The sequence below is a fragment of the Anoplopoma fimbria genome, chromosome 17 (genome assembly GCF_027596085.1).
Source record: "Anoplopoma fimbria isolate UVic2021 breed Golden Eagle Sablefish chromosome 17, Afim_UVic_2022, whole genome shotgun sequence".
NCBI lineage: Eukaryota > Metazoa > Chordata > Actinopteri > Perciformes > Anoplopomatidae > Anoplopoma > Anoplopoma fimbria.
In genome coordinates this window covers 28313682-28340168 of record NC_072465.1, presented here as the reverse complement: position 1 = coordinate 28340168, position 26487 = coordinate 28313682, and the positions used below count along the sequence as shown (strand labels likewise).

Here is a 26487-nt window from a genome sequence, read left to right as displayed (position 1 = left end):
GGTGCATTAAACTAATTGACCATGAGGAGGTAATACTTACCAAAGACACACAGAATGAACTGAGCAGTGAAGGAACTTTTTGTGAAAGGCAGAAAGTGTGTTTTGTGAACAGGTGCTGTAAGGTGAGATGATGTATGGCCTTGGTCTTAAAGGGGCAATCATTAAGACTTTTATTGCCCCAGAGCACCAGATGACTGCTCTCTGAAGACAGTCATTAAGTCGGTTGCTGACTGTGCCAGGTGGTAAGATTTTCTCTTTCCAAACTTACTTTCCATTCAGTACACTGTTTTGGAACATAAACCGCCTGAGGAACTCCATCACCTGGCTCGTCTTTTCAAAAGTCCAATAATGGAAGAGCAAGGTCCTTAACGAGGGAGCAGTTGGCCTTCGAAGACATTTCATTCTCCGGCCAAAATGCAAATAGAACGCAAAGTTATTATATGAGTATTTTCAGCGTGATATGATTGTCTTTACTCAGGCAGCCTCGAGCGCCAGTGTGTTTGTTCAACCCCTAAAACATCAAGTTAAGATACTTCTTATTTGAGTTGCTTATTACAATAAGGGAGCATAACGCTGTCTGGGATTATATCTTTCATCAGCATAATTAAGAGATTCGATTTAACACATATTGCAAGCTGTTGCAGCTAATGCATGATTACACTTTTTATGGTTCTGTTAAGTAACTCGCAGCACTTTAGATACAATGAGGGAAAGATTTCTGTCTGCAGTGACGGAAACAATGGAAAAACTTTCACTTTTGTTGGAGTGCAGAACGGTAGGGGTGGTGAGGGGGGGTGAACCTTATGTTTCACGCTGTAAAAAGTTGTAGGTTCTTTATTTCTTTTATAACCCTCCTCTTGACCCTCCCAACAACACTTCAACATTACATAACAGTGGCAAATTGGAACAACTCGTTTTATCTTGTGCCCCATTTAAAACCTTAATATCTTACTGGAACGTCTAATGGACACTGATACAGAGACAGAACTATTGTCCTCCTTCATGTCCCATGGTATGGGTTTACTATACTGCATGAAAAACTGTAATTAAAGACAAGAAATTTCCAATATTTTAGATTAGATTGACAAGTATTTGCTGGATGGATCACATCTGTCGCACCAGTTTGTAGAGCTTTTAAACTCTGAAAACTTGGGAGAAAATGTTTGACTTGCCATACTTTTCTGTAAAACTGCAACAGCTGGTACCTAAAAATTCTTAAAAAAGGAATTTAATGATGAAGGAAAATTTGCATAATTTTTTTTTTTACATTTTTGGTCTGTTTCTAGTTAGCTGATACCTTTTAGACTACTGGAACAAAGAAAAAAAGCAAGAGGTTTTAACACGCCTCGTAATTTTAATAGATGAAGTTGATAATTTAAGTTACACTATAGATTCATGAGACATATATATATATAATTTATATATTTTATGTCTCATTTAATTTGTGATGTATTGTTCATGGTGACAAGCATTTAAGTGACTAATTTAATTAGTTTTGGCCCTTAAAACCCTCCATAGTAATAGGTAGTGATAGCTGATATAATATAAAACTCATTTAGCCCTCATTTGTAAATATTACGTTTTCACTATGAGCTATTTGCAGTTGTACCTGTATTATTATTCCGACTATCATTTGCACAGTTTTATAGTTGTAATGCTCGAGACAGAGTCGCAGATATCTGCCCCTCCAGAGAGATACTTTTATCAGGTAATTAGCAAAGCCGCCAGTGTGCTAATTTAAAATGAAAGTGCCAGTTGAACTGCTCACTCACCGTTTATTAGAGTCTTAATAACTACAACAACAAAAAAGAGAAGGAATCAGCCCCCAGCATTTCTGCAGAGCTGCCGGTGCCTTCACCTTCTGATGACTTTCTTCTTAAATAGATCATATCTCCCAGATAACAACGTATTTCAGTCAGATCAGAAACTGATGAAGAAAGAAAAGGATTCATATAACAAATGAAACTCTCCATTTTCCACAAGAGACAGACGCTTTCTTTCCTTTGTTTTTTTCTTTTCTGCATTGACACAAACATGAGCCAAATATCGACTGAGAAACAAAATACATTTTATATCAAGAGGTCGCTCCGTGTTGCCTGTGGTAGCTATTAACCCGAGTATTGATCTGAAGCAGTTGTCTGGTCATGGCGGGAATTAATAATTGAGCTACTCAACAGCAGACGCCAGATAGACTGTCACTTTAGAAAGTCTGCTCCTCTCCCGGATTGAGAATCTATCTCTTTGAGATCCCAGCTGTCAATCAGTCTGCTGTGTTTGACACCACAACAAAGAGCGCTGATTAAAAGCAGTCACGTTTTTCATTAGACCGAACCAGATCGAGCCGCAGACTCAAAGATAGAAGATAAGAGAGAATAAGCTCCACCACGAGACTCTTGCTCATGCCTTCTTCTTCTTCTTCTTCTTCTTCTTCTTCTTCTTCTTCTTCTTCTTCTTCTTCTTCTTCTTCTTCTCCTTTTACGTCCTCTTTTTCTTCTTTGTCTTCTTTTTCTTGTTGTTCTTTTTCTTCTCCCCCTCCTTCCTCTTCTTCTCTGTATTCTTCTTCCTCTCTGTCCCTTTCTTCTCCTCCTTCTATTTCTCATCCCCACTTCTTCTTCTTCTTCTTCTTCTTCTTCTTCTTCTTCTTCTTCTTCTTCTTCTTCTTCTTCTATTTCTTCTTCTACCACTTTGCAACTTCGCCAAAATGTAGGCCCAAGTGAGCAGAAATGTTCAGATGCTTCGAGCCGGCAGCTTTTCTTCTTCTACTTCATCTCTTTCTTCTTCTTCTTCTGCTCTTTTTTTTCATCTTCTCCCTCTTCTTCTTCTTCTTCTTCTTCTTCTTCTTCTTCTTCTTCTTCTTCTTCTTCTTCTTCTTCTTCTTCTCCAGCTGTTGCGATTTGTCGCTAAATAACTCTCCAATTTGTATAAAAATAAACGCCAACATTTGGAAGTCATGGTTGATGTATTGTGGTGAATTTCACAATTCTATCTCAAAAGCAGCATTCAGGACATTATTTTACCTCTTTTCTCATGAGAGTATCTTCTTTAAACATCAGTTTCTCACTTATGGAGCAATCAATCTTTGTAAAAACAAAATACAGATCTCTCTATGCACTTGACAGGAAGCTCTATGACGTCACGACTTGCCCTTTGTGTCGATATCTAATTTACTTCTTCAAAGGTTTCCTCACATAATCTGGAGACAATAAAAGGCTTAAAAGCTTTATGAAAGCAGCTTTTTCTTTCATGACTCCACACGAACGTCACATAAAAGCTACCTTTACCTACATTGTTTCTCAAAAACTCCATCTACTGTAGTAAAACACTGACTATAGATAGGAACCTTGCTTCAAAAAATCCAAACTATCCCTTTAAAAGTTTGAGTTCATTTGGATCGGTCTTGATTAATGAACACATTTTCCTTATGTCACTTAGAATTTGCTGCACAAGTCATAAATAACAAAGTTCCGTTGGATTATTATTATTTATTTTTTTTTTTTTGCTGATGTTGTCTTTTCTTGATGCTCAAATATGGTTTACAAAGGATGGCTGTGGCTCAGCAGGTTGCTGGTTGTGGAAGTTGGTGTATCGATAAATACAAAGTTCAATAGAAACAGATCAACTAGACATTTAAGTGTCTCAACGGGAAGCGGGCAGGAGTTAACGTTTTCGCTCACAGAGATAATTCACTCTGGTTTTATCTGAGATGACAGTCTCTACATTAATGCAGAGACTTCATAACATTAGCATGACGCAGCCATCCCACCCAACACGCAAGCACAGAGCCGTGAACACGCCTGCACTTATGCATGCTCTCCTGCACTCTATTCTCTCTGAGATGAATAATGCGTCACGCTCACCGATAAGATGCACGTCTCCGCATGTATCACTACACAGGGAAAGATCTGGCTCTCTGTAAAATATAAAAGTATAATAATGTTGCAAACACAAATGTGAAAATGATTCAAAGGTAAATTGAAAGCATAAAGAGTAAAACGTATAGGAAAAAAGAGCTGTGGCTGCTGAGGAGGGTTTACATTTCAGAGTTACTGAGAGACAAACATATTAATACAGAAGCTGCAGAGTTTCCTGCCAAAACAGTCATTTTTGACCTGAGGAAAATTCTCTTTATATTCCATTTGAACAGAAGAAGCCCAACCCAATCTGTCCCCTCTCCTCTGCCTGTCAGCCTTTTTTTCTACTCTCTCTCTCTCTCTCTCTTTTCACCACACTTCTATTTTCCTCTCTATCTGCCTTCCTCCCTTTCACCCCTAAATTAAATACAGACTTGAAAGCGACTCCTGGCCCACACAAAAAACGAGACGAGTCAAAGTAAATAAACACACGGTGTCTTTCAAGGGGGCCTCGCAGCGTCGCGGAGTAGAAAGAACAGAGGAATAATAAAAAGAGAGAGAGAGAGAGGACGGGGACGGGGAGGTCAGAGAGACAGCCCGTCATGAGAGAGGAGTCTCAGATAAAAGTGCCAAAAACAACCTTAATGTCAGGTATACGCGTGGGTGTGTGCGTTTACCACTCTATAGGCCAAAAGGGAGGCTAATTAATGTGTTCATATACATTCATTCAGTGTTTTAAACCACTTCATTCCTCCATAGACAGTGACATGTGACTCACGGTTGGAGTCTTGGATGAAGAGAACAAATCAGAATAAAGACGACCAACTTGATTAGAAAAAAATCTGGTCCTTTATAGATCATATTATTACAATTGTAATGATAATGATAATAAAAATGTGTACAAACAAAAAATTATAATACTAATAACTAAAATAATATTGATAACACTATTCAAAATACCAATAAAAGTAACAACAATAATAAAAATAATACTGATTACAATTATATTTAAACTAATATAGTAACAATAACAACAATATTAACAAATTAATTTGAATGCAAAGACTTGCTCATGTGAGTCATGATACGATGTTTAACGGGTCAGGGGACAAAGGACAGCCATGACAAAGTAAGACGAGGTGGACTTTTAGTTTCACAAAGAACATGAACATCAGTCTCCTGGGTGAAAGTCCTGTGTTTGTTTGACCCAACCGCCAATCACACTCTCCTTTCTAGGTACTATTCTATCTATCTGGCCAGTCCTCACTTCAAATATCTGTTTAAGGTTTCAGACTTTTAATGGTTCAGGTTGGAATTTAGTTGTATTTAGAGTTGGGGGTCAGGCATTCAGTTGTGGTGGTTAAGGTCATGATAAGGGGCTTGATAAAGCATTCTGTCAATGAGTGTCCTCACAAAGATAGAGGTACAGGGATGTGTGTGTGGGAGAAGTACATCGTACAGCAGTTTGGATATGAGAACTTTACAAATGCAGTCCATTTACCATTTAATAAACTACGTGGTGATCTTTAAAGAGTAGCTTGATTGATTGATTGATGCATTGATTGACCGGTTGATTGATTCAATCGATTGAATGACAAAGTGGCTGTTTGTCCTCCACAGGAAGTGCTGGTACTTCGGTGACCTTCAACCGTAACGGCGACGCCCCCGGACGCTACGACCTGTTTCAGTACCAGTGGAACAACGTCAGCGGGCCGGGCTACCGCGTGATTGGACAGTGGACCGAGACCCTGCAGCTCAACGTGAGTTTACGGAGCCAAAGAAATATCCGGCTCCACCCATTATTGATCTGGTGTATGGGAAAACAAACGCCATGTTTTTATTCGTTATTTCTGTATGTCTTTTCTTGTTAATTTGCCACTATAGTTTCAGAGAATAATCAAGTTAATTTCTCGTAAATTTATGATTTTTTCCGAGTTTTACCCCCCTCCCCCGTCTCCGTCTTTCTTTTTTGTTTTACCAACAATGGCCGGAAATACCCAGTCAAAGTTTCTTCATCCCTCGTCTCCTCTTAGTCACTTGGGTTTCAACCATGTTTTCATCACTGACAAAGTTTTTAGAGAAACAAGAAGCCCTGTCCTGAAACGTCATTTGACAAGTCAGTTTTTTTGTTTTGTTTATCATTTTGCTCTTTCTGCATATTCCCCGTTACAATAAACCATTTAACCATCTGCACATTTATTAAAAAAACTGTAATGTTATGTATATATATATATACTGCCTGCAGATCAGAGGAACCGCAGTGTGTCTACATTTTTTCGCGGCTGTATTTATTGGTATTTTGTTTGTAAATTCATTTTTCTATTATACATGCTGTGATTAAAACGTCCTCCAATGTGCAGGAAAGATTTATTTGACAAAATGTTTTCTGGAAAAGTGGAAAATTATGTAAATCCATCTCACAGAATATCATTTCATTCCCAACGTGTTGATCTCCAGGCCCACTGTTAGGTTGCTGAATGAAAATTTGAGATTGAGAATTAAAATGTGTTTGTTGCTGAAAGACAACAGCGTCCCCTGTAATATTACATCATTCATGAAGCAGGTTTAAAAAGTAAAAAATAACAGATCATGATGAGTACAATATTTGTTATGATATGAATGAAGAAAGTTGTAAATGATTCTCTTGTTAATCAGACCGACAGGAGGAGAGTTGGCAGAATGAAAAGCACCCTTGGATTCATGAGAGCAAATCCATAGGAAACAATCTCCCTTTAAATATATATGCAGGTATATATATATATATAAATGAATTACATTTGTTAAATGCAAACTGAGCATTCTTCCCTTCCAGCAGTTTTAAAGAATTTAAAACTGCTGGAATAACTCCCTCTGAAATACTGGCCACGGTTACATTTTTGCTTTCCCCTGTAATGTGTTTTTACCCGAGCCAAGCTGGGGACACAGCGGAGGGTTATCAGGCCGGGTCACAACACATTCGCTGATCCACACAGTCTCCTAATTGGAGGACAGAGAGTCAGAGGAGATTATCTGATAGTGTGAGAGGTTTACAAATTTATTAGGCTGTTTGATCCAGCTCGGCACGACGGAACCAAATGGACCACACTACACAAATGTTTTCAAACGGCTCAGAACAAAGTGTAGTAAATGAAGGAATAGAAGCCCATATTTCAGACTCATTGAAATAGTTTTATCATCCATTGACATTCCTCTGAACTGTTTCTCTTGTTCATCTTATGGACGTAGCATAAGAACTTCATACCGGACTCCAACGTGGCGCCCAGTTACTTTTGAAAGCTGCTGGTCCATGCCCATAGGTGTTAGGCCCACTACACATGTGCGTTAGTGGCCCACTGGCTTTACATTGAGATGACGTCACACACTTTCCTAGACCGTGGGGAAGTTTTTAAATAATTAAACCTGACAGATTAACAATTCACAATACACTAAGTAATAAGTTACTCGCAGTTTGTCCTGAAAACAGTTCTACAGACGAAATGATGGCATGCTAACATGCTAACATGCTAAGCTAAGACGATGAACATTTTAAGACTCTGCTAAACCTCTGTATGTTAGCATCATCATCGGGAACATGTTAGCATGGTTGTGTTAGCATTTAGCTGAAAGCACCAAAGAGTTTGGCATTTTGGCCTTTGTCTTTTTTAATTTTTTGCATTTTGGACGTCAGAGGAGCTGCTGTATACGGCTTTGTTAGCAACCTGTCAATCAGTGTGTAGCCCCGCCCTAAAGCATACCCTGCTTTATGGTCTGTTTGACTCTAAATGGAGCATCATTTACTAAATGAACATCATGCTGTATTGAAGAAGACTTGAAACTAGAGATTGAGACCATAAACTCATGTTTACAATGTTTACTGAGGGAATAAATCAAGAGAGAAGTAGAGTCATTTTCTCATAGACTTCTATACAACCAGAGGAGTCGCCCCCTGATGGGCATTAGGGAGAATGCATGTTAAAGACACTTTAGGGTTGGTTTTGTTTTTCTGAACCTAAATTTGCCACCAGAATCAAGTACAACCTCACAGAGCTGCTGGCATGATGTACACTCTTCGTCAAGTTAGTAGCCATTTTATTCAATGCATTGATAGAAACGCAACTTTCCTCACCGGAGGAGTAACGTCTGTGATTTGAAGCTTACTTATTCTCACAGCTGATAGCATTTCATTGCTCTTCTCATTGACTGGCCTTCTGTTTTTTTCAGTTTCCAGATATACTGCTTGCTCAAAAGCAAAGTGGTGTTGAATTATTAACCAGAGTTATGCCTCAGTCACAGCTGCTGCGTTCCAGGAAGTTGGGCTAAGCCGCTGTGTTGCTCTGGAGAATTCCATTTTCTCGAGGATGAACGCGTTGGTTTAACGCTGTGGATACGAGTGTGTGTCTGATCCCAGCAAGAGTGTACACTTTGTGAAATCAGAGGGGATCAATCTGCAAGAGAACAGCATTCATATTATAGGATGCATGCTGATGTATTCTTAAACTGTGGAGATGTGCACAACACGGAAATCCGTGGAGGGAAAACACATCAAATAAACCACTGAGTTAATTGCCATTCAAACAGATACCACAACAAACCACTGGGGTCTTGTTGAGTGGGTCTACTGTGGATTCTTCAACACCCCTTTTGTTATGGATGAGTCTACCAGGCAGTATATGCAATAGTTAAGACAAGCTGGACCAGCTCAACAATACAATTACAAATGAAGGCATCAGTACATTTAGCCAATCATATTATACAGCCTTTTATGAGTACTATAAAGGAGTTAGAAAGAAATGACACCTCTGCAGCCCGCTGCTCAGACTAGAGGTTGCAGGTAATGTTAGCTCGCTACTGGCATATCATCCCAATAACTCACACCCAGCTGTGGGCAGGCCAGGTGCATTCTGGGTATGGAAGGCCCCAGGTTTCGCCAAGTAAGACGAATGCGTGGAATTAAAAAAAGACACCATCTCTGGTTCTGCTGCAACAAGTTTTATCCTTTTAAAAACTGTCCAGCATGAGTCCAACTTTCTATATATAGTGTTATTAATGTAAACACTGTAGAATGAAAAGCACGATTACAATACAGGGCATATTTACTATACTAAAACAACATCAATAACAACTCACAACAATAACCACTATATGAAAACTTGTTACAAGTTGCTCCACCTCTGAGTCACATCACGGTAGGTCTGAAGCTTAGTTACTTATTTCAAGCCAAACCATGAGTCTTTTTCGAACCTTAACTAAGTAGTGTTGTTGTAACACGAATATCCCTTTCATGATCAGGTTTTTGCAGTATCCCATTTATGTGTTTGAGCATATAAACGTCATGTCCCCATTTTAGAATCCTGGAAAAGCCCTTATTCGTTCATGACGGACTTGAATGTCTCTATCGAACTTAAACCACTTTGTCCAAAACCGTTACTTTTCTGGAAAAGAAAAAACAAATTTTAGATTTTTAAACAATTCAACACCATTTACAAATGGTCAGATATTTGCATGTGTCACTATATGATTATTATTCTAACCAAAATCAAGTTTAAATAGAGTTTGAGGTGGTCATTGACCAGCGAATGTAGCTACTCTTGTTTTATCTGTCATTGATTAGAACGATGGAATCTGAGGCGGTCAGCAAAACGCGTTACGTGAGCTCGTTGACATCAGAACTGCGCCTCTCTACCTGCTCCAAGTCCACGGAAGTAAAGCTCAAAGTCGGAGCCAGGAGCCGTCTTCACCCCGGGCCTTTCCAAACCGACCTAGAGGGCCAGCCAGCCTCTGAGTTAAATCCTGCGGGTAGACTGCTGTTGAGAAGTGTATAAATATATCTGGTTTATTATGAAACTGTGGGGAACTCTGCGCCAGATGAAGTCTCACAAAATGGCCTCGTAACTGTTTACCTTCAGCTCAGCTCTGCTTCATTCAAGCAGGATGCGGGTTTGAGGTTTTTACGACAGTTTGAGGATCCGATGGAGCTACGAGATAAATTCAAACGCTCTTTTTAATACTTTTCATTAGTTAAATATTTGTAAAATCCACCGACAGAAGTAAATGGCGACCAATAGCAACCCGACAGCAGCGATAAACGGTCCATGACTGTGTCTGAAATCACCCATAACTCTTTTGTAGTGCTGTCTGCATGTAAAGTGAGAATTATTATACCCTCTATACTGGACTCTAAGTATCCCACAATACATCATTAAAGGTAGTGTACAACCGATGGTCACCAACCAAGCAATATATCCCATCATGCATTGCGCTGAAGTAAAAATGTCAAACAGACCAGAGGAGAGAGCATCGCAATTGAGGCAAATCCATGAGTTATGCTGCAAAAATCATATATATTCAATGTGAGCAAAGTGAGAGAGAAGTACTTCACAACAGCAGCACATTACCTCTGTTTTAACCTTTCACAATAAAAGTCCTAGACATTCACTATACTCTGCATCACTGTTTACCAGGAGGAACTTAAATTCGCCCGGAGAATTCCACTAATAGGCAACTCAACAAAATAGCTTAGAGTATGAATCTATCCCAAAGTTGCATGTAGGTATTCATCATGGATCGTCTACCAAATAACAACTCGTAATTATGTTATTGTCCAAAATGTTTTATTTCATTTTGTGAATGAATAAGTGAATTATTTTAAAAAAAACAACAAAATGTGTCTCTCCCCCTCTCGCTGTGTCCTCAGCAGTGATAGAGCAGCCATGTTTTCCAACACCATAGCTGCTATTCGATCTGCAGCATTCTTCTGCTTCTGCATTCCAGGCCATGCCTCTGCTCCTGCACAGCACTAAATTATTCACCTCAATAGCCTCCGGTAAAGCCAGATGTGGCAGAGCCGCTGCTATTAGGCCTCCCATTATTGCTTCTTTCCCTCTATCCTCATAATTCCTTTGTGTGTATTTTGTGGCGTGTGCTGCTCTCTCTAGATTACAAAAAGGAGAGCTATTACTGAAACTATATGTTCAAGCGTGACAGACAAAGCTAATATGATTTAGCCAAGGTGCATGTACAGCGACTCTCTGAGGCAATTTGGAAATCAAGGCACAGAAGAGCAATTTAGCATATTTAGAAGATTAGTAACCTCTGTTTGAACTTGCTGCAGTTAACAGAGTCAGAGAAGAAGGAAACCCTCGACCCTGGAGGGGGGGGGTGTCTGCCATGTTATGTATGGATCAATTATTCTAATGTGCCACACTGACATACGTGATCTGCCCTACAGGTCCTATTACGTCTAGTGATGTATTCATGTAAATGAAGGGAAGAGAAGAAGTGATATATGGAAGTATTTCTACGGATGTAGAAAAACAGCATTCTATTTCTCGGGCCTGCCGCATCCTTTCTTCTTCTTCTTCTTCTTCTTCTTCTTCTTCTTCTTCTTCTTCTTCTTCTTCTTCTTCTTCTTTCTTCTTCTTCTTCTCAGGGCTTTGCTGTGACTTAATGGGTCAATCAGACTACGTTTCGGTCTGATGGGTCTCTGTCAGGGTTTATGTGGCCATAATCTGCAACGGGACAGCTCTTTCACTCTGCTGCTAGAATCCATCCAGGACCACTCTTTAAACTACGCCACTGAAAACTCAAATCACATTTTATTAACACACACAAACACACACACACACACACACACACACACATTTTACAAACTAACACCGGAGAAAGCATTTTTTCTTTCTTCTGACAGGCTTAAGCATCTACAAGACTATATTTGCATATTATCTTACTCATTATTTGCAGAAACTCCATGGAATGAACATTCATTTCTAAAATAAAAAGGTGTTTGTGTTTTTGAAACCATGGTTGCTTTTAGTAGTTCTTGTATTCTGTGGATGGAAATCATCAGCTAAATCTGCTACAGAACATCTCTTCTCTTTCAATGAGATGTTGTTATACGCAGTCCCTGACAAATAACTAGTAAACTAAACTAAACTAGTTCCATGAAGTTTGTTTGACGTGTTGCCTCATTATATCTGTGTGCAAACATTTGTTTTGCACTATTTTTTGTATCATGTAATGCGAGCGTGTATTGCTGCTGAGACATGTAGATTTACCCCCTTAATGAATTAAGAAATAACATCCATCCATCCATCCATCCATCCATCCATCCATCCATCCAACCATCCATTCATTCAATCATACATTCATTCATCTTTTCATCCATCCATCCCTCTTTCCTCGATCAATCCACCCAACCTTCTATCCTCCTTTCCATCATCCATCCATCCATCCATTCATCCATTCATCCATTCATCCATTCATCCATTCATTCATCCATCCATTCATCCATTCATCCATTCATCCATCCATTCATTAATATATACATTCATCTATTCCTCCATCCTTCCATCCATCCATCCATCCATCCATCCATCCATTCATTCATCCATCCATCCATCCATTCATTCATCCATCCATCCATCCATCCATCCATCCATTCATCCATCCATTCATTAATATATACATTCATCTATTCCTCCATCCTTCCATCCATCCATCCATCCATCTATCCAGCCATCCTAACTTCCTTCTTTCCTTCCTTCCAACCTTCCTTCCTTCCTTCCTTCCTGCCGTCCGTCCGTCCGTCCACATCATCTGTACTCATTTTGTGTCTCTTTCAAGCCTCAAGCAGGATCCCATTCTCAGTAAACATGGTGTTTCTTGACCTACATTAACATTTGAGGTTACAGAGGAACCTCTAGTCATGGATCACAGTCATTACCTGCAATACACAATGCTGAAAAGGATGCCAACAGACGATGCCAACAGACGATGCCTCGTGCGGCCACGCGGAGACAGGTTGAAGTGGATCTGCTCATCTGTTGGAGATTACCCACTCTTTGGGGGGGGGGTCACAGGCCTGTGAGCTTCATCGTAGTTTAAATGCTTAAAGAGATGAGTCGCTGTGTCATGACCATCCCTCGCCGTGGTGCAGACAACCCAAGGTGTTTGTCCGTCACCTCGCCTGCTGCGGTATCATCTCTGTGATCTCTTTCATCAACACTGACAGCCGTGTTTAGCGGAACGTCCGTAGAGATTTGTAACGGTGGCGTGTTGGCTCATGCATCGCCCCATTAATCAGGCTCAACATGCAGGGGTGTGTCCGGGTCCTCCTCAAGGTCTGGAACAAATCACCCGGGGTTGATTCAATATGAGCGGCCGTTCCTTCAAGTGAGGTGTGACAGGTCGGCCTGGTCTTCATGTCACTGCCCTCTCAGTGGAGATGAGAGACGATCTCGGTGAATAAAATGTTGGTGAGCTTGGTCAGTTGGTAACTCTGTGCTCACAGGAATGAGCTTGAACAAGCAGAAGCAGTTTTATTAACAGTTCATATTACTCTTCAAAGATGCTTGGATTAAAGATAGGAAATACACAGTCCTCTTTCCAGCAAAGAACTAACTTCAACAATGATCTACCACTGAGTACCTTGTAACTATAAGTGAGGGTTACTATACAGAGGATAACATGTATTTTTATTTTTTGCCATACTACCATTACAATATACAAGTAAAAAAAACAATTTTATCTTAATTTGTCATAAGTGGAAAAATATATACAGATGACATCACGTTGGAAAGGCATATTTTTATTTTACATAAGAAGTCATAGGCTCTTCTTTGCTTTTTATATTTATGTCAATGTAACAAACGATTGGTTATTGGCTTTTCCAAATGAATGGTAGTCTATACAACTATATTTTTAATGATATGCACATTGCAGTATTATTAATCAATTAAAACGACATTTTGTTTTCAATTGATGGAGACGTCGTTCTTCATATTAAAGACCTACTGTGGTTGCATCTTTGCTACAAAGACTTTGTCTGTTACTGCCTTATGTTTGACTGATTTTCAGTTTGAGCATTTTTTTTTTATAGAAATTTAATTAAACCATAGTTTTAATGTGCTTTTGACCTTTAATATATTAAATATATTTTAATCGGAACCCAGGGCAAAGAAAGACCTTATGCTTCTTTCCCTTATTGCTGTTAACGCAAATTAATAGGAAAAAGCAAAGCGATGAGCGTATTGTTCTAGACATTCACATGATGTGTAGTCATGATAATAATATAATTATTTATTCAGCCCAGCAAGACTCCAGCGAAACAAATAAATAATGGGAAATCCAAAAGGGCAATGGAAGCAACAACATGTTGGATTACCTCGTCACAGCTGCACCACAATGTAATCGGGGTGGATTAAATTGTTCATATCCATGATACCGGATTACCAGCTTCATTTAGAAAATGGCTGTTTCTGATGATGTCTTTGCAAATTGCCACGAACCATGTTTCATATCCACATACCTGGATAGTCAAGGCAATGCAATTGTAATATACTGTGTTATAAAAAATAGTTTGTACTCTGTTAGTCACACTCGACTTGGTCCTGGAGTCTTTAAACTATTCACAAAGGGGGGAGGTGTTATTCCTTATCATTAAAGAGAAGGACGCCACGGGATACACACTCATTCCCTCCTCTCTCCTGACATCTGCTGCTGATCCTCTTCAGGCTGCAGACCCCTGCTTCATCCCATTCCCCGCCTCAATTGAGATTAATTCAATCCATCACTTGTAATTTCTACCCCCTTCCCCCTCCCTTCGGTAAACGCCTTGTGTATTAGCCCTGCAGTTGGTCCCTTCAGAGAGTCAATGTGATTATGCTTGCAATGCGATACTTTTTGCGTCTGAAGCAGCGAGGCGACGGGAAGTCTTTCACATGGCTCTTGTTGCAACTGTGTCTCCCTGAATGAGTCAGAAATTACCCTGCGAGGGTCTTCCCCATCCCCTCCCCTTCACTGTAGTCCTAAATGTCATGTGGGTTTGAATACATGCAGTTTATAGTACTGTACTTAAATCAGCTATGATTGATATTTTTTATAATAACAAATGTGTCTAGTAGTAGTGAACCTGCAGAGAACGATCAGCCGATTCTGCAGCTTTACAGAGCTTTATTGTGAGTCTCAGCTCATTGTTTATCCGTCCGACTCAAAACTTCTGTTATCATTCACTCTCTCTCGTAGTGTCGTTTTCAGAGAAGAAACTATAAAAAGCCGGTGCACACTGCCTGCTCAGCAGCAAACAGCAGATAAACTCAGTTAAAGACTATCTGGTGAACATAGTGGAGCATTTAGCAGCTAAAGAGACAGATATTTCCTTCAGGAGTTGATGGAGGAGACCAAAAATGGAGCTAAAAGAGAGATAATATAGGACTTAAATTCATCAGGTGACAAAAACACAAGAACTCTTTAAGATTCATAATGTTGCTCTGCTGAATATGAAAATAAGCAGCTGTTTGCTAAGTTCAACATGATTCGTTAATATTGTGTTTTTTGACCAAAAAAATGTGTTACCCTTACTTTACTTGAAAATTTCAATTTTCCGCAATTTTATACTTTGCCTCGATTTCACAGGGAAATATTGTGTTACTTTTTTCTGACAGTAATACAATTTTAGCTACTGGTAACTTTTCAGAATAAAATTCTATGCAAAAAACACATTATAAGCACTTTCCTAAACATTAAACCAGTATTTCCAATGTTTGGTGGTTTGTTACCTCTTGTATAAACCCAGTGTGTAATTGACTGGCCAATCATAGCGTAGCATCGTCAAGCTCCAACCTGGGTTTTTCATGCATACATTTATATAAAAAATTGAATAAAACCTGACTTTGAGTAATTGGGCATTTCCCACCTTATATCAATGTAAACTGTTAAACTTAAATTAAATAATAAATTTAAGGCTCAAACTATCAAAGTTTAGCTTTCTTGATCTAATGCCTGTGTCCAAGACAAAAATAAAACACTCAGACTGAGGGCTATTTGGATCTCCCTCCCTCTGTACTGTAGCTGGGAGAGACAGAAGCTGTCACGATGGCACATCAGTGTCACTTCAACAGACAAAGGTCACTGGAAGCAAAGGCCACAAAGCAGACAATGAGAAAGTGGGAAGAAATGGTAGAAACAGACAGAACGGGATGTGATGATCTCAGCCATCAACAAGTCCAGGCCTGTCCCTGTATTCATGGTGTGAAAGAGTCAGAGAAATGGTACAAAATGAGGGAGAAGCAGTGAAATGTTGCCTTTCTATGACCCCTTAAATCCTGCACGCTTCTTGCTATAATTCTGGCAAGAGCAAAATTTAAACGGCCTATCAGATGTTTTGGGACTGCAGTTTGCATAACGCTACTTTTAGCTTGTGTTTGCTTACATTTCGTCAAACTGTCTCCATTAAAAGTGCTGAATTATCCATAAGCAGCTCCTGTTTGCAGTGTACCCACAGATGTACAGACAGATATCACTGAATTACTTTGAAAATGAAGAAAACTTAAAAATGTGATGATTCTCAGGCAAGTTCTGTGATTTCCAAAATTTATGGACGTTTATTCTCGATGGACATTAGAAATAAAGATATACCTGGGAGGTATAAGTCGCTGGAAAATCTAAAAACGTGTATCATGTCTGTCAGTTCAGATTTGACAAAGTCTTGACTATGAGAAGGAGGAGTGCAATTTTTTTTGCTAATTATTTTGTTAATAGATGAAAAGGGTTTACACTTCAAGCTTTTGTTGCGTATTGTGAACATCCCTCTTGACTGGACAATCCTAGGCATGTTTTTTTCTACAAATACTTAAACCACCAGTGAATAAGGTCCCTTATAGTCCCTCAGGTATCATCCACTCAGAAAGTTGAGGCTAGAACGCCCAGTTTGCTGTAGAAGTTGAAATCACAACTCAGGTGTTCTGTTTTTCTGTATTATAGAGAGTCTAAGTAAGGTTTCATTCACACGGTGAACGGGAAAACCCCCAGTTGTTCCAACTTTGAGCGGTCATGCATTTTTGCAAGATGGTGAACCTGTTATGGAAGCCTTACAGCAATATCATTTCAAATGTATTAATTTTACATTTGGTTCTGTTTTGTTAGGATACAAACAGGGTTTATCGCCTTCTAAATCAGATTTAAACAGCACCTCAGATTGTAAAACAGAGCGAAGATGTAGACAGTCAGAGACAGATGGACGATTCCTCATGGGACCTTGTCTTCTCTTGATCCTCCTCGTCTTCATCTATAATGTGAGTAAATAAATGGAGATATGAACTAACACGGCGGATGACTAAGATGACAAAAGTTGATGCCTGAGAGACGTCAACTAACCACTAAAATAATTTAAACTTCTGGCTGCATGTTTGTCTGTAACTAATGAAAGCAGCTGAACATCATAGTATGAGATTATGTGATTACAGAGCCGGCTGTTGTTAAACCTGATTATACTTTTACTCAAGTGGGATTTTGGAGGCAGAACTATAAACTTGTAATGTAGATATTTGAAGATTGTTTTATCGGTACTAAGGATCTGAGTTCTTCTTCCAACAAACACAAGGGGTGTCCAAGGGGAAACTGAAAATAAATGTTGAAATATTCTTTTAGATCGAGCCCTCACTGTTTTCCAAAATAAATGTGTGCAAATCATATGCACACTGAGCGATTTGCCATCATCTTCCCTTTAACAAAGTTATTTCGGGCTGCTGTACATCAATATTTGAAGCTAATTATAATATTCAAAATATAAAATATGCTGCTATACATCTGCATATTTTTAGTGTATTGATATGGTTGCTCTTGACAATAGTTGGAGAACGCATAAAAAGACAACGACAGAGGGATGGCGGGACCTCACAGCTTTATGAACCTGCACTCCACACATTTCTATAACGAGAACAAACGTAAGGCAAAAAACTGAATCCAGTGTAGAAGACACAGTCTGATGTCCTGAGAGCTTCCTGTAGCCTCGGTCACGCCGCTCTGCACGGCCGGGGATGGAAATGAATGCTGCACGCGCTTCAGAAACACAGGATCTGACAGGATGATTATATCATCTATCAAAGAGGTCCGCCAGAGCTCAGCAGGGAGAGACATTGAAAATACACACACGCATACTGATATGTACACACGGGGACACGCACACCAAAACACACTGCCTGCCATGGCCATGTTGTTATATGCATCTAGTGAACGGAAGTGATCGTATTTGGAATGCGTAGGAGTGACGTAGAGACACCGTATACATCTCTGGTAGTGGCACCGACCTGTCAATCACAGTAAGCCCCGCCCCTAAAGCACACCCTGCTTTATGGTCTGTTTGACTCTAAATGGAGCATCATTTACTAAATGAACATCATGCTGTATTGAAGAAGACTTGAAACTAGAGATTGAGACCATAAACTCATGTTTACAATGTTTACTGAGGGAATAAATCAAGAGAGAAGTAGAGTCATTTTCTCATAGACTTCTATACAACCAGAGGAGTCGCCCCCTGATGGACAGGAGAGAGAATGCAAGTTTTAAGACACTTCCTTATCGGCTTCACTTGGCAGAACCGGAGGTTGCCATTTGCATCACACCCAATATAAGCAACACTTATATGTGTTTCCTGTTCTGTTTTAGAGAGGGATATTAATACTTCACATTGACATTTCCCTGGAGAGCAGAAAAAACATTATTCATGAAATTACACAAAAATCTAATTTGCTCGAAATTACAATTCCTTAAAAATGTGTTTTTTTCTCCTTTTTTTAATTTTAAAGAGACAATATCTCGCTAATGTGCTGTATTTTCAGCTTCTGCTTTACAGAGATCAAAAATATCAGAAACAACTTCCCAAGTGGGTGGGGGGGGAGAGGGGTCTCCAGAGGAATTGACAATTAAAGGTGATTCTGATCTGGTAGCGTTATCTGTAATGGCTCAGAAATCTGCTGCTGCTGGCCTCTCATGTCTGAAAGCTAGAGAGAGATGGAGGGGAGAGATTCGGACAGCGGCTGAGCCTCATTAGGAGTAATGAAGTTTGACCTTGATCTCTGCCAGAGCGATCCCTCACAGCCCTGCCAGCTGTGCTATGAGTCAGATGGAGAGATTTTGGGAGCACAGAGAGAGAGAGGAGAGAGAGAGAGATGACCGTCGATCACTCGTGAACAGGTCTGGGATCAGCCGCCGAGAGTTAATGGAGCCAAGTCCTTCCAATGATTAACTGAGAGAAAATCTGTCATGGCTCCGAAACTGAAACTTATTCTTCAGAGAGGATTAATCTGACAACAGCAGCTTTGTGTTTTCAGAGTCTGCGAGGGAAAAAACTGAGCTTTTACAACAACGTAAGCCCAAAAATATTTTCTCCCCCATAGACCTCCATTGTGAAGGAGACAAATTGTAAACAAGCTCAATTATTACCATGACAGCCTTTATTTGTGAAACTTCTCCAGTCTGAGAAAACAATTTCAAACTGTGACGTATAATTGATAATTAATATATTTTTTGAACCAATAATTGTATATGATTATCATGCATTATGCACACATTAAAATACATAAAGTTTAAATTGACATGATAGTAAAACAGCAAATAAAGTACATTGAATACAATCAAATAAATAGAAATGTTATACGTCTCTCTCCTCACCTGTCTGTCTCTCTCCTCACCTTTTCGTTACTCCCTTCACCTGTCTCTCTCTTCCCTTACCTGTCTATCTCTCTCTCTCAATTTCATCTCTCTCCTCACCTTTCTGTCTCTCTCCTTAACCGTCCATCTACACTGTCTCTGTCCATGACGTTTGTAATATAAAATGTATTGTATTTATATTTAAGTTTAACTTCCTGGGTATGAATAAAAATAAATAAACCAAATATTTCCAGTCCACTGGACCAAAAGAGCGAGCGCAATAGCGTTTTCCTTTAGCCCCGCCTCCCAGCCGCTCGGTTTTAGTCTCATTCACGTGAACTGAGGAAGGAATAAAACTCTGAATAAGACATTTTGTGGATTTTACAACTTTAAGGACCTCATGATTTAAATAAGAGCTACTAAAATTATCAGTGGATTTAAAAAAACGTCTCTTTCCCAATGTAAGTCTATGGAGAAAAGTATTTTGGGGCCCAATGGCATCACGTGACGAACTCAGAAGTTTAAATTTCACGTGTTGGACACTATGTCAAATTGTCTCCAAGGCCCAGCGCTCTTCCCGAGGCTTTGGTGTCCCTGTTAAAGTCACTGTGGAACGTTATGTCGACAGCAGCTGCAGTGTGTTAGCTCTCTTTTGTGTATTTAAGTTCAGCGAAGCGTTGAGGAGAAGCAGCCAGAGGGAACTATGATGCCGCCTTCCCTCCATTGACTTCCATTGTTTAAAAGATAAAGTCTGATATATCTCCAACACTTGTGTTCTGCTCGTTGGGTTTTTGCCCTGTTGGTTAACAATGTGCCCCTAAATACAGATTCCCTGTCTGTGCTCATAAATACTATATAAACAACAAGGGAAGCATTCATTTCAACGGTAAATTGAGCGGGAATTGTTTTCTGGCGTCTGTTTTCAGTGATTCTGTCTCACTTTTCATCAATATAATATTGTGCCTGGAGTTTCGTCTTGCCCCGTTGTGTTTTGGGAACACAGCTGAAAGGAATATGATTATTTAAATTTCCCCCCCAACTGTAACTTTTCTTTGAAGAGGAGTTAAAAGCGTGTTTTATTCAGATTAATTCACCACCCGAATGAAAGAACAAAGGCAGTCGATTTCTCACCTTTGGTTGGAAAAACACTGCACTCCCTCCCAATTAATGTACACTGCGTTTTCATCATTTCCTTTTAAGTAATCCGCAGTCCCAGCAGGTCATCCAAGGCTGTGGCATTTACCGCTGAAAATAACGTTGAAACAAGAAGTAAACCTCATTTGTTGCCCCTGGGATTCTGATGCAGGTTTAGGTGAACTGGAGATACTTTCCTCTCAGTTTTGAATCACTTTTAATCCTTCCTGTTTTGAAGCTCTCTTGTTATCTCTTGTTTTTTACCCAGCAATTATGGACACATTGAATGAATCTACCAAAAGTTTTTAAGTTGCATAATCTTTATTTTCACTTTAGAATGAATCTGCCATGAATGTGATTTTTCCCTAAACTTAACCTCCATGAAATCCATGCCATGTTATGCAAATAAAGACTTTAAATCTTTGTTCACTGATTTTAATTGAACATATTGTAGAGTGGAATATCCAGACGGGAACATTAACGTCTCAACCAAATTGAATGAAAAACCATCCAGTAGTTGAGATATTTTGTCACAAATAAGAATAAACACAAATGTCAAGTTCAAATTACGATTTTTTTTCCTAAACCTAACTAAGTATCCTACATTCTTTATCTAGACCTAACTAAGTATTTCACCATCTTTTCCTAAACCTAACTAAGTATTTCACCATCTTTTATTAAACCTAACTAAGTATTTCACCATCTTTTATTAAACCTAACTAAGTATTTCACCATCTTTTCCTAAACCTAACTACGTATTTCACCATCTTTTATTAAACCTAACTAAGTAATTCACCATCTTTTATTAAACCTAACTAAGTATTTCACCATCTTTTCCTAAACCTAACTACGTATTTCACCATCTTTTATTAAACCTAACTAAGTTGTTTCCTGTGAAGACTAAAGTTGTAACTAGCAGACATTGACACGTGTTGCTGGCTTTTGTTGGAAAACGCACAAAAAAATGTAAGTGTAACTTTTCGTAAGATTTCATACGAACAGTTTTGCATGAGAATACGTTGAATGAATACATTGAGTCTGAACCATGAAAACCCTGAGATATTTCAGTCTGGACCAAAGAGGTGCAGACAGGAGCCAATACAAATCACAAACGCATGTGTGGATAAAAGGAAGGAAGAGATGATGGCAGGAAAACAGGAAACCAATGAGCCGGAGAAGCGAGACGCCATTTTTTAAAATCAGTTTCCTGCAGTTGTGTTGGTAACGTAATGAACCAACAGCAGAGGATCCAAACAGAGAGAAAGACTTTTAGATTAAACAGTTAATCATAATCAATGTATATGGAGGATTTCTATACACACACACTGTGTCAATGAGCATACTGAATGCTTAGAAAGCTAATTAAAATGTTACGTCTGCTTGGAAGGAAATCGGTTTCGTACTTTAGTTGGGTTTTTCTTTGCTGTCGGTGCAGTGGCACTCCACTGACTGTAGTCTCATTACTCGTTTGGTTCACTCAGGCCTGCCGCTAATCTGCTCAATGTGTACATTCCAGAGTGGCCTCGCGGGGAGCCGGGGGAATTTATTTCCTTTCCCATTCAATTAATCAATTTAATCATGATCCGCAGTCGCCACGGTAACGACTGCTGTGCGCATCAACGGGAAAGAAGCTAGACTGTTGCTTGGGGGTGAGATCTCAGCCGACTCGGTTGAGAGACGCTTGATTGTGATGACTTTTATTATTAACAGAACACTCCTCTGAGGTTCGGAGAGATGAAGCAAATTATGAACTGATAAAAATCAATCGTTGTCATTCTGGCCCATCCTCATGAACGCGATATCTCAGGAACACCTGGAGGGAATTTCTCTCAATTTGGCACAAACATCCACCTGGAGTTGAAGATGAACTGATTAGAATTTGGTGGCCAAATGTCAAAGGTCAAGGTCGCTGTAACCTCACAAAAATACATTTTTGGCCATGACAGTGAATGTGCCAATTATGAGAATTTCGCTGAGATGTTTTCACATCATTCATCTGCTGAAAGGGGGAAAGTTTCTCAGAGCTCACCTCAAATCTCAGTTCCCAACCCTGGACGTACCTCCAGGATTTATTATTTATCACCACTAGTTTGGAGCCAATCAGGGTTCAGTATGAAACATGGTGTAAAACTTTAAAAATAGACAATATCTGTATATTAACATATTCTTGGTTTCCCAATGAAGAGATGATACCATGTTCAGAATTTTCAACAAGATGAATGAACATTTATCTGAAAGACCAGAGGGGTACGTCAAATAAAAAAATAAAAAGTTGCACTACAGCATGTGTGGACAAAAGGAGAAGTCATACGCCATATTTTAATTATATCATTATGTTTCCTGCTGTTGTGTTGGTAACGTAACGAACCAACAGCAGAGAAATGGAAACGCAGAGCGAGGAGGCAGCAGGAGAAGCCGTGAGAAGCAATGAAGACGAGATGGATCCAATATTGTATCCATGGCGACGGCAATCCCTGTTTACTCAGAGGTTTCTTATGATTAGCTCGGGGAGCGGAGCGCCCCCTAAAGGCCGGATTATATACCGCTGCGTTTGGGATGAACGGAGGAGGAGGCAGCTAATGAGTCAGAATGCGCCAGAGACAACCTCCATGGGACGATTTCTGCTATTGTTGATTCATGATTGAATTGTACAGGCTTCAAACAATCCATGCAGAGTCCCTGGACGGTACTGTGAGATATAGGGGGAGCATGGATACATGAAAAGAGACACCCGACCGCAGTGAAACGGATGCTTAAAGAGAATCCCTCCCGTATCTTCAGAGGCCGGACACCTTCCCCTGTCCTTCCTCCCCACAGGTGGTTGTTCTCTTTCGGACAGTTTACAGCGTCTTTATTCAGACAAAAGCGCTCACCTGACCCGGCAGCCTACAACGACATCGATGTGGGCAGACGGTTTATCGACAGCGGACCCTGACAGCAGAGCGGAGGAGCAAAAGGTCTGCCTCGGACTGATAAGGAAAACCAGAGGGAGGCAGAGGTAGAGAGAGGCTGACACAAATAGAGAGAGAGAGAGAGAGAGAGAGAGAGATGAGGAGGACACGCAAACATGGAGAAGCCTTTTCTCCTCTCGTCCTCTGCAGATCACAGCTTAGAGAAACCAAACAACACAGTCTTTTTCTCACTGCTCTTTCTTTGCTTTCCTAATCCTTCACTCCTCTGCACTTTTTTTTGTCTTTTCTCTTTGCACATCTGAGATTTAATGCCGTCACTCGTCCTCCAAAGAAAAGACAGCGGAATCGGTCGTTTCACGTGACGGTGCTCTCTAGTGGCCGAAGGGATTATGACTCTTGTCCGTCAGGCGACACTGTGCCTGAACTCACGCTTTTGTTTCAATAAGCAGATTGATTTCATTGATGAGCATCAACATGGAAGTGTTACGTTTTTATGATTATATTTTGAGATTTTGGGCTGTTTAGAATAGTGGAAAGAAAACACACAATTAGATGTTTATTTTACTTCTTTGTCTATCTGCTTCTATAGATTTATCCTAAATTAACCAAAAGACACCATTAGATAATGCCTCATTTACTTATTTAAACACAAGGTTTTCAGAAAACTTGTAATACAAAAATAACTTACTGTAAATAATCAGCTGGTGAAGATGTTGATATCTATAGGTGATTTATTTTTACCCTATTCAGCTGTAGAGTCTTGGTAATGTATGTCATTTAACTAAACATATCTTTAAAGGTTGTTTTCTCTAAATTAGTTTTTTCTCAGAAATCTCCACTTCAGTAGCTCTTACATACACCAAACTTTACAGTTTCATTCCTCTCTATATTCTGAAGGTTTTTAAAGAGGGGTTGAATATATATATATGAAGTGATACAAAAAAAAACCTTTGACTCCAATATGTCAACAAAATGAAAACAATTATTTGAATCCTGCTTTATCCAATATTCAGAGTCCTGTTCTGTAAATGTATACAAATGAGCAGAAATATGGCCTAATTTGCATATTTAAACATAACATTTCAGAAAACTGTCTTACTGTAAATAATCAGCTGGTGAAGTTCATGTTGATATCTGTAGGTGATTTTTTTTTACCCTATTCACCTGTAGTGTCTTCGTAATGTATGTCATTTTACAAAACATATCCTTAAAGGTCGTTTTCAAAATGAAACATGAATTTTTAATCTTTATTCATCCATTGTTCGGATTTCTCTTCCTGAAATAGGAACATTTCTTATTGCATATTTGACCACATTTCAGAAATGATCTATTGTCTCAGTGTCAGTTATCCACTGAGGAAGTACCACGGCAGTGTTTTACCCTTTACACCTGCAGCGTCTCCCCTAACAACACGGCCTTATTACAGAGCAGCCTTTTCTGCTCCTCGCGTGTTTCTTTTTTAACCTCCGACACAGAGTCCGTGCCACGACACGCAGCTCTCCTCATTATTTTCATCTCTTTGCCGAAGAGTTTCTGAGTGTTCCCCCGAAGATCATGACCCCGGGGACTTAATCACCTGCTGAGGCCCATCTTCAGCCGGAGGGGAGACGGAGCAAGTGGACTTTTTGTACGAGCACAAAGTCGGAGATTTGAAACCAGAGAGACCTCTCGTCCTGATCCGTCTGCCAGCTGTGACACCTCCTCAAAGACCCCGGGTGAATTATTGAACACGCCGCAGCGGCAGGCGATCCTCTTGACCGCCACGAAAGGCGGGATGACAGATGGCGTTTTCCATTTAAATGACTTACCCATGCGTTGCTCCCGGCGTTCTCAATCCCATTTTTTAACCTCCAGCCTGAAATCTCTTTTGAGAAGCCGTGAGTCATTCAATAACCAGGCTGCCACTCATCATTCCCGTGTAGTAAAAGCTTGTTTCTTTTTTGACAGACTTACATACTAAATGGAGGAGCATATTCACCTACAGAGGAGGAGCAGCTAGGATTTGTGTCAGCCGGTCATGTATTTTTTTGGATGTGTCTGCTGTGCGTAGAATACAATCAAAAGCTTAGTGTGAAGTTGGCAAAAAAGGTGGGAGTGATGGACGTGTGGAAGGACGCGCCGATGAATGTGATGAGAAAACCAGTCATAGAAAAGAAATGAAGTAAGAGAAAGAGTGCAACGTGTACGGGAGGCGTTTTCACGATTCCCCTCAGAGTCAGCCTGTCGGATTTGGGAAGGGAGGAAGACCAGAGCGCTGTTTGGAGTTGACTTATTTGTCGTCGTGCTGAAATCCTCACCGTGGCCGAACGCGAGCCTGTCAGCTGACTCAGGCTGTAAGCTCCACGCTGCCTTCTTTCATCCCCAACTATCCCAGGCTCTCAACTTGGCTTCTTCAGGAGCACACCAGAGAGCCCCGGGGGGAGTCTGGTTGATGGTCGGTGACGATAACGTCCAGTGTCATTTTTTCCATCAGTGTTGCCGCCCCCCCCCCAGGGGCTGCTGGAGCCATACACTGATTCAGACTGCCCTTTGTAGATAATCTGTCTGAGGATGTCCTTAGCGCTGTGTAATTGATCGACTCCAAGACCTTTGGAATCCTTTAAAAAAGAAAAGCAGCTATCTGCCAAGATAATCAGCATCAATACACAATAACTGGGTTTTTGGCCACCGTCGGTCACTGGAGCTCCTTCCAAAGGTCTGGGCATGGTTTCAAGAAGGAACTGTTGGGAGGACACAAACTGATTTACTGATTATTAACACTTTAGCTCACTTCCAAATTCACATAGTAGCATATTGAAAATGTTGTATTCTGGATACATTTGACTTATCGAATCCATCCCTTTGGAATGGAATATTAAAAATAATGTAATGCTTTCTGTTAGGACTGCTTCCAGGGGTGTAGTGGAGTTCATTAGCAGCTATAATGAGTATAAAGGGGACATACACGTCCCAATTACCCACAGATTCAAATCAATGTACATGTTGCAGAGCAAAGGCCTTTACACATCAGGGGCATTTATTTTAGGTTTAATTTATTTTCACTTTAGCTCACTCGGGGTGAGGTCGATCTTTCTGAGCTTTCGCACTTTCAAAAAAGGGTATCAACCAATCACGTTATGGGAACGGACGTGTCCTACACGTGCACTGTAGCGTACAACAACATAAAGGAGACCAAACAAACTTTA

The 26487-nt window shown here is 40.0% G+C and overlaps 1 protein-coding gene across 1 annotated transcript in view; it reads left to right on the top strand.

Moving 5' to 3' along the window:
• LOC129105177 (metabotropic glutamate receptor 7) overlaps positions 1-26487 on the top strand; it is a 235651-nt gene that overhangs the window by 164127 nt on the left and 45037 nt on the right. Inside the window, exon 7 of the mRNA XM_054616064.1 lies at positions 5472-5611. Coding sequence (XP_054472039.1) covers positions 5472-5611 — 140 coding nt within the window. The remainder of the gene's footprint in view (positions 1-5471; positions 5612-26487) is intronic.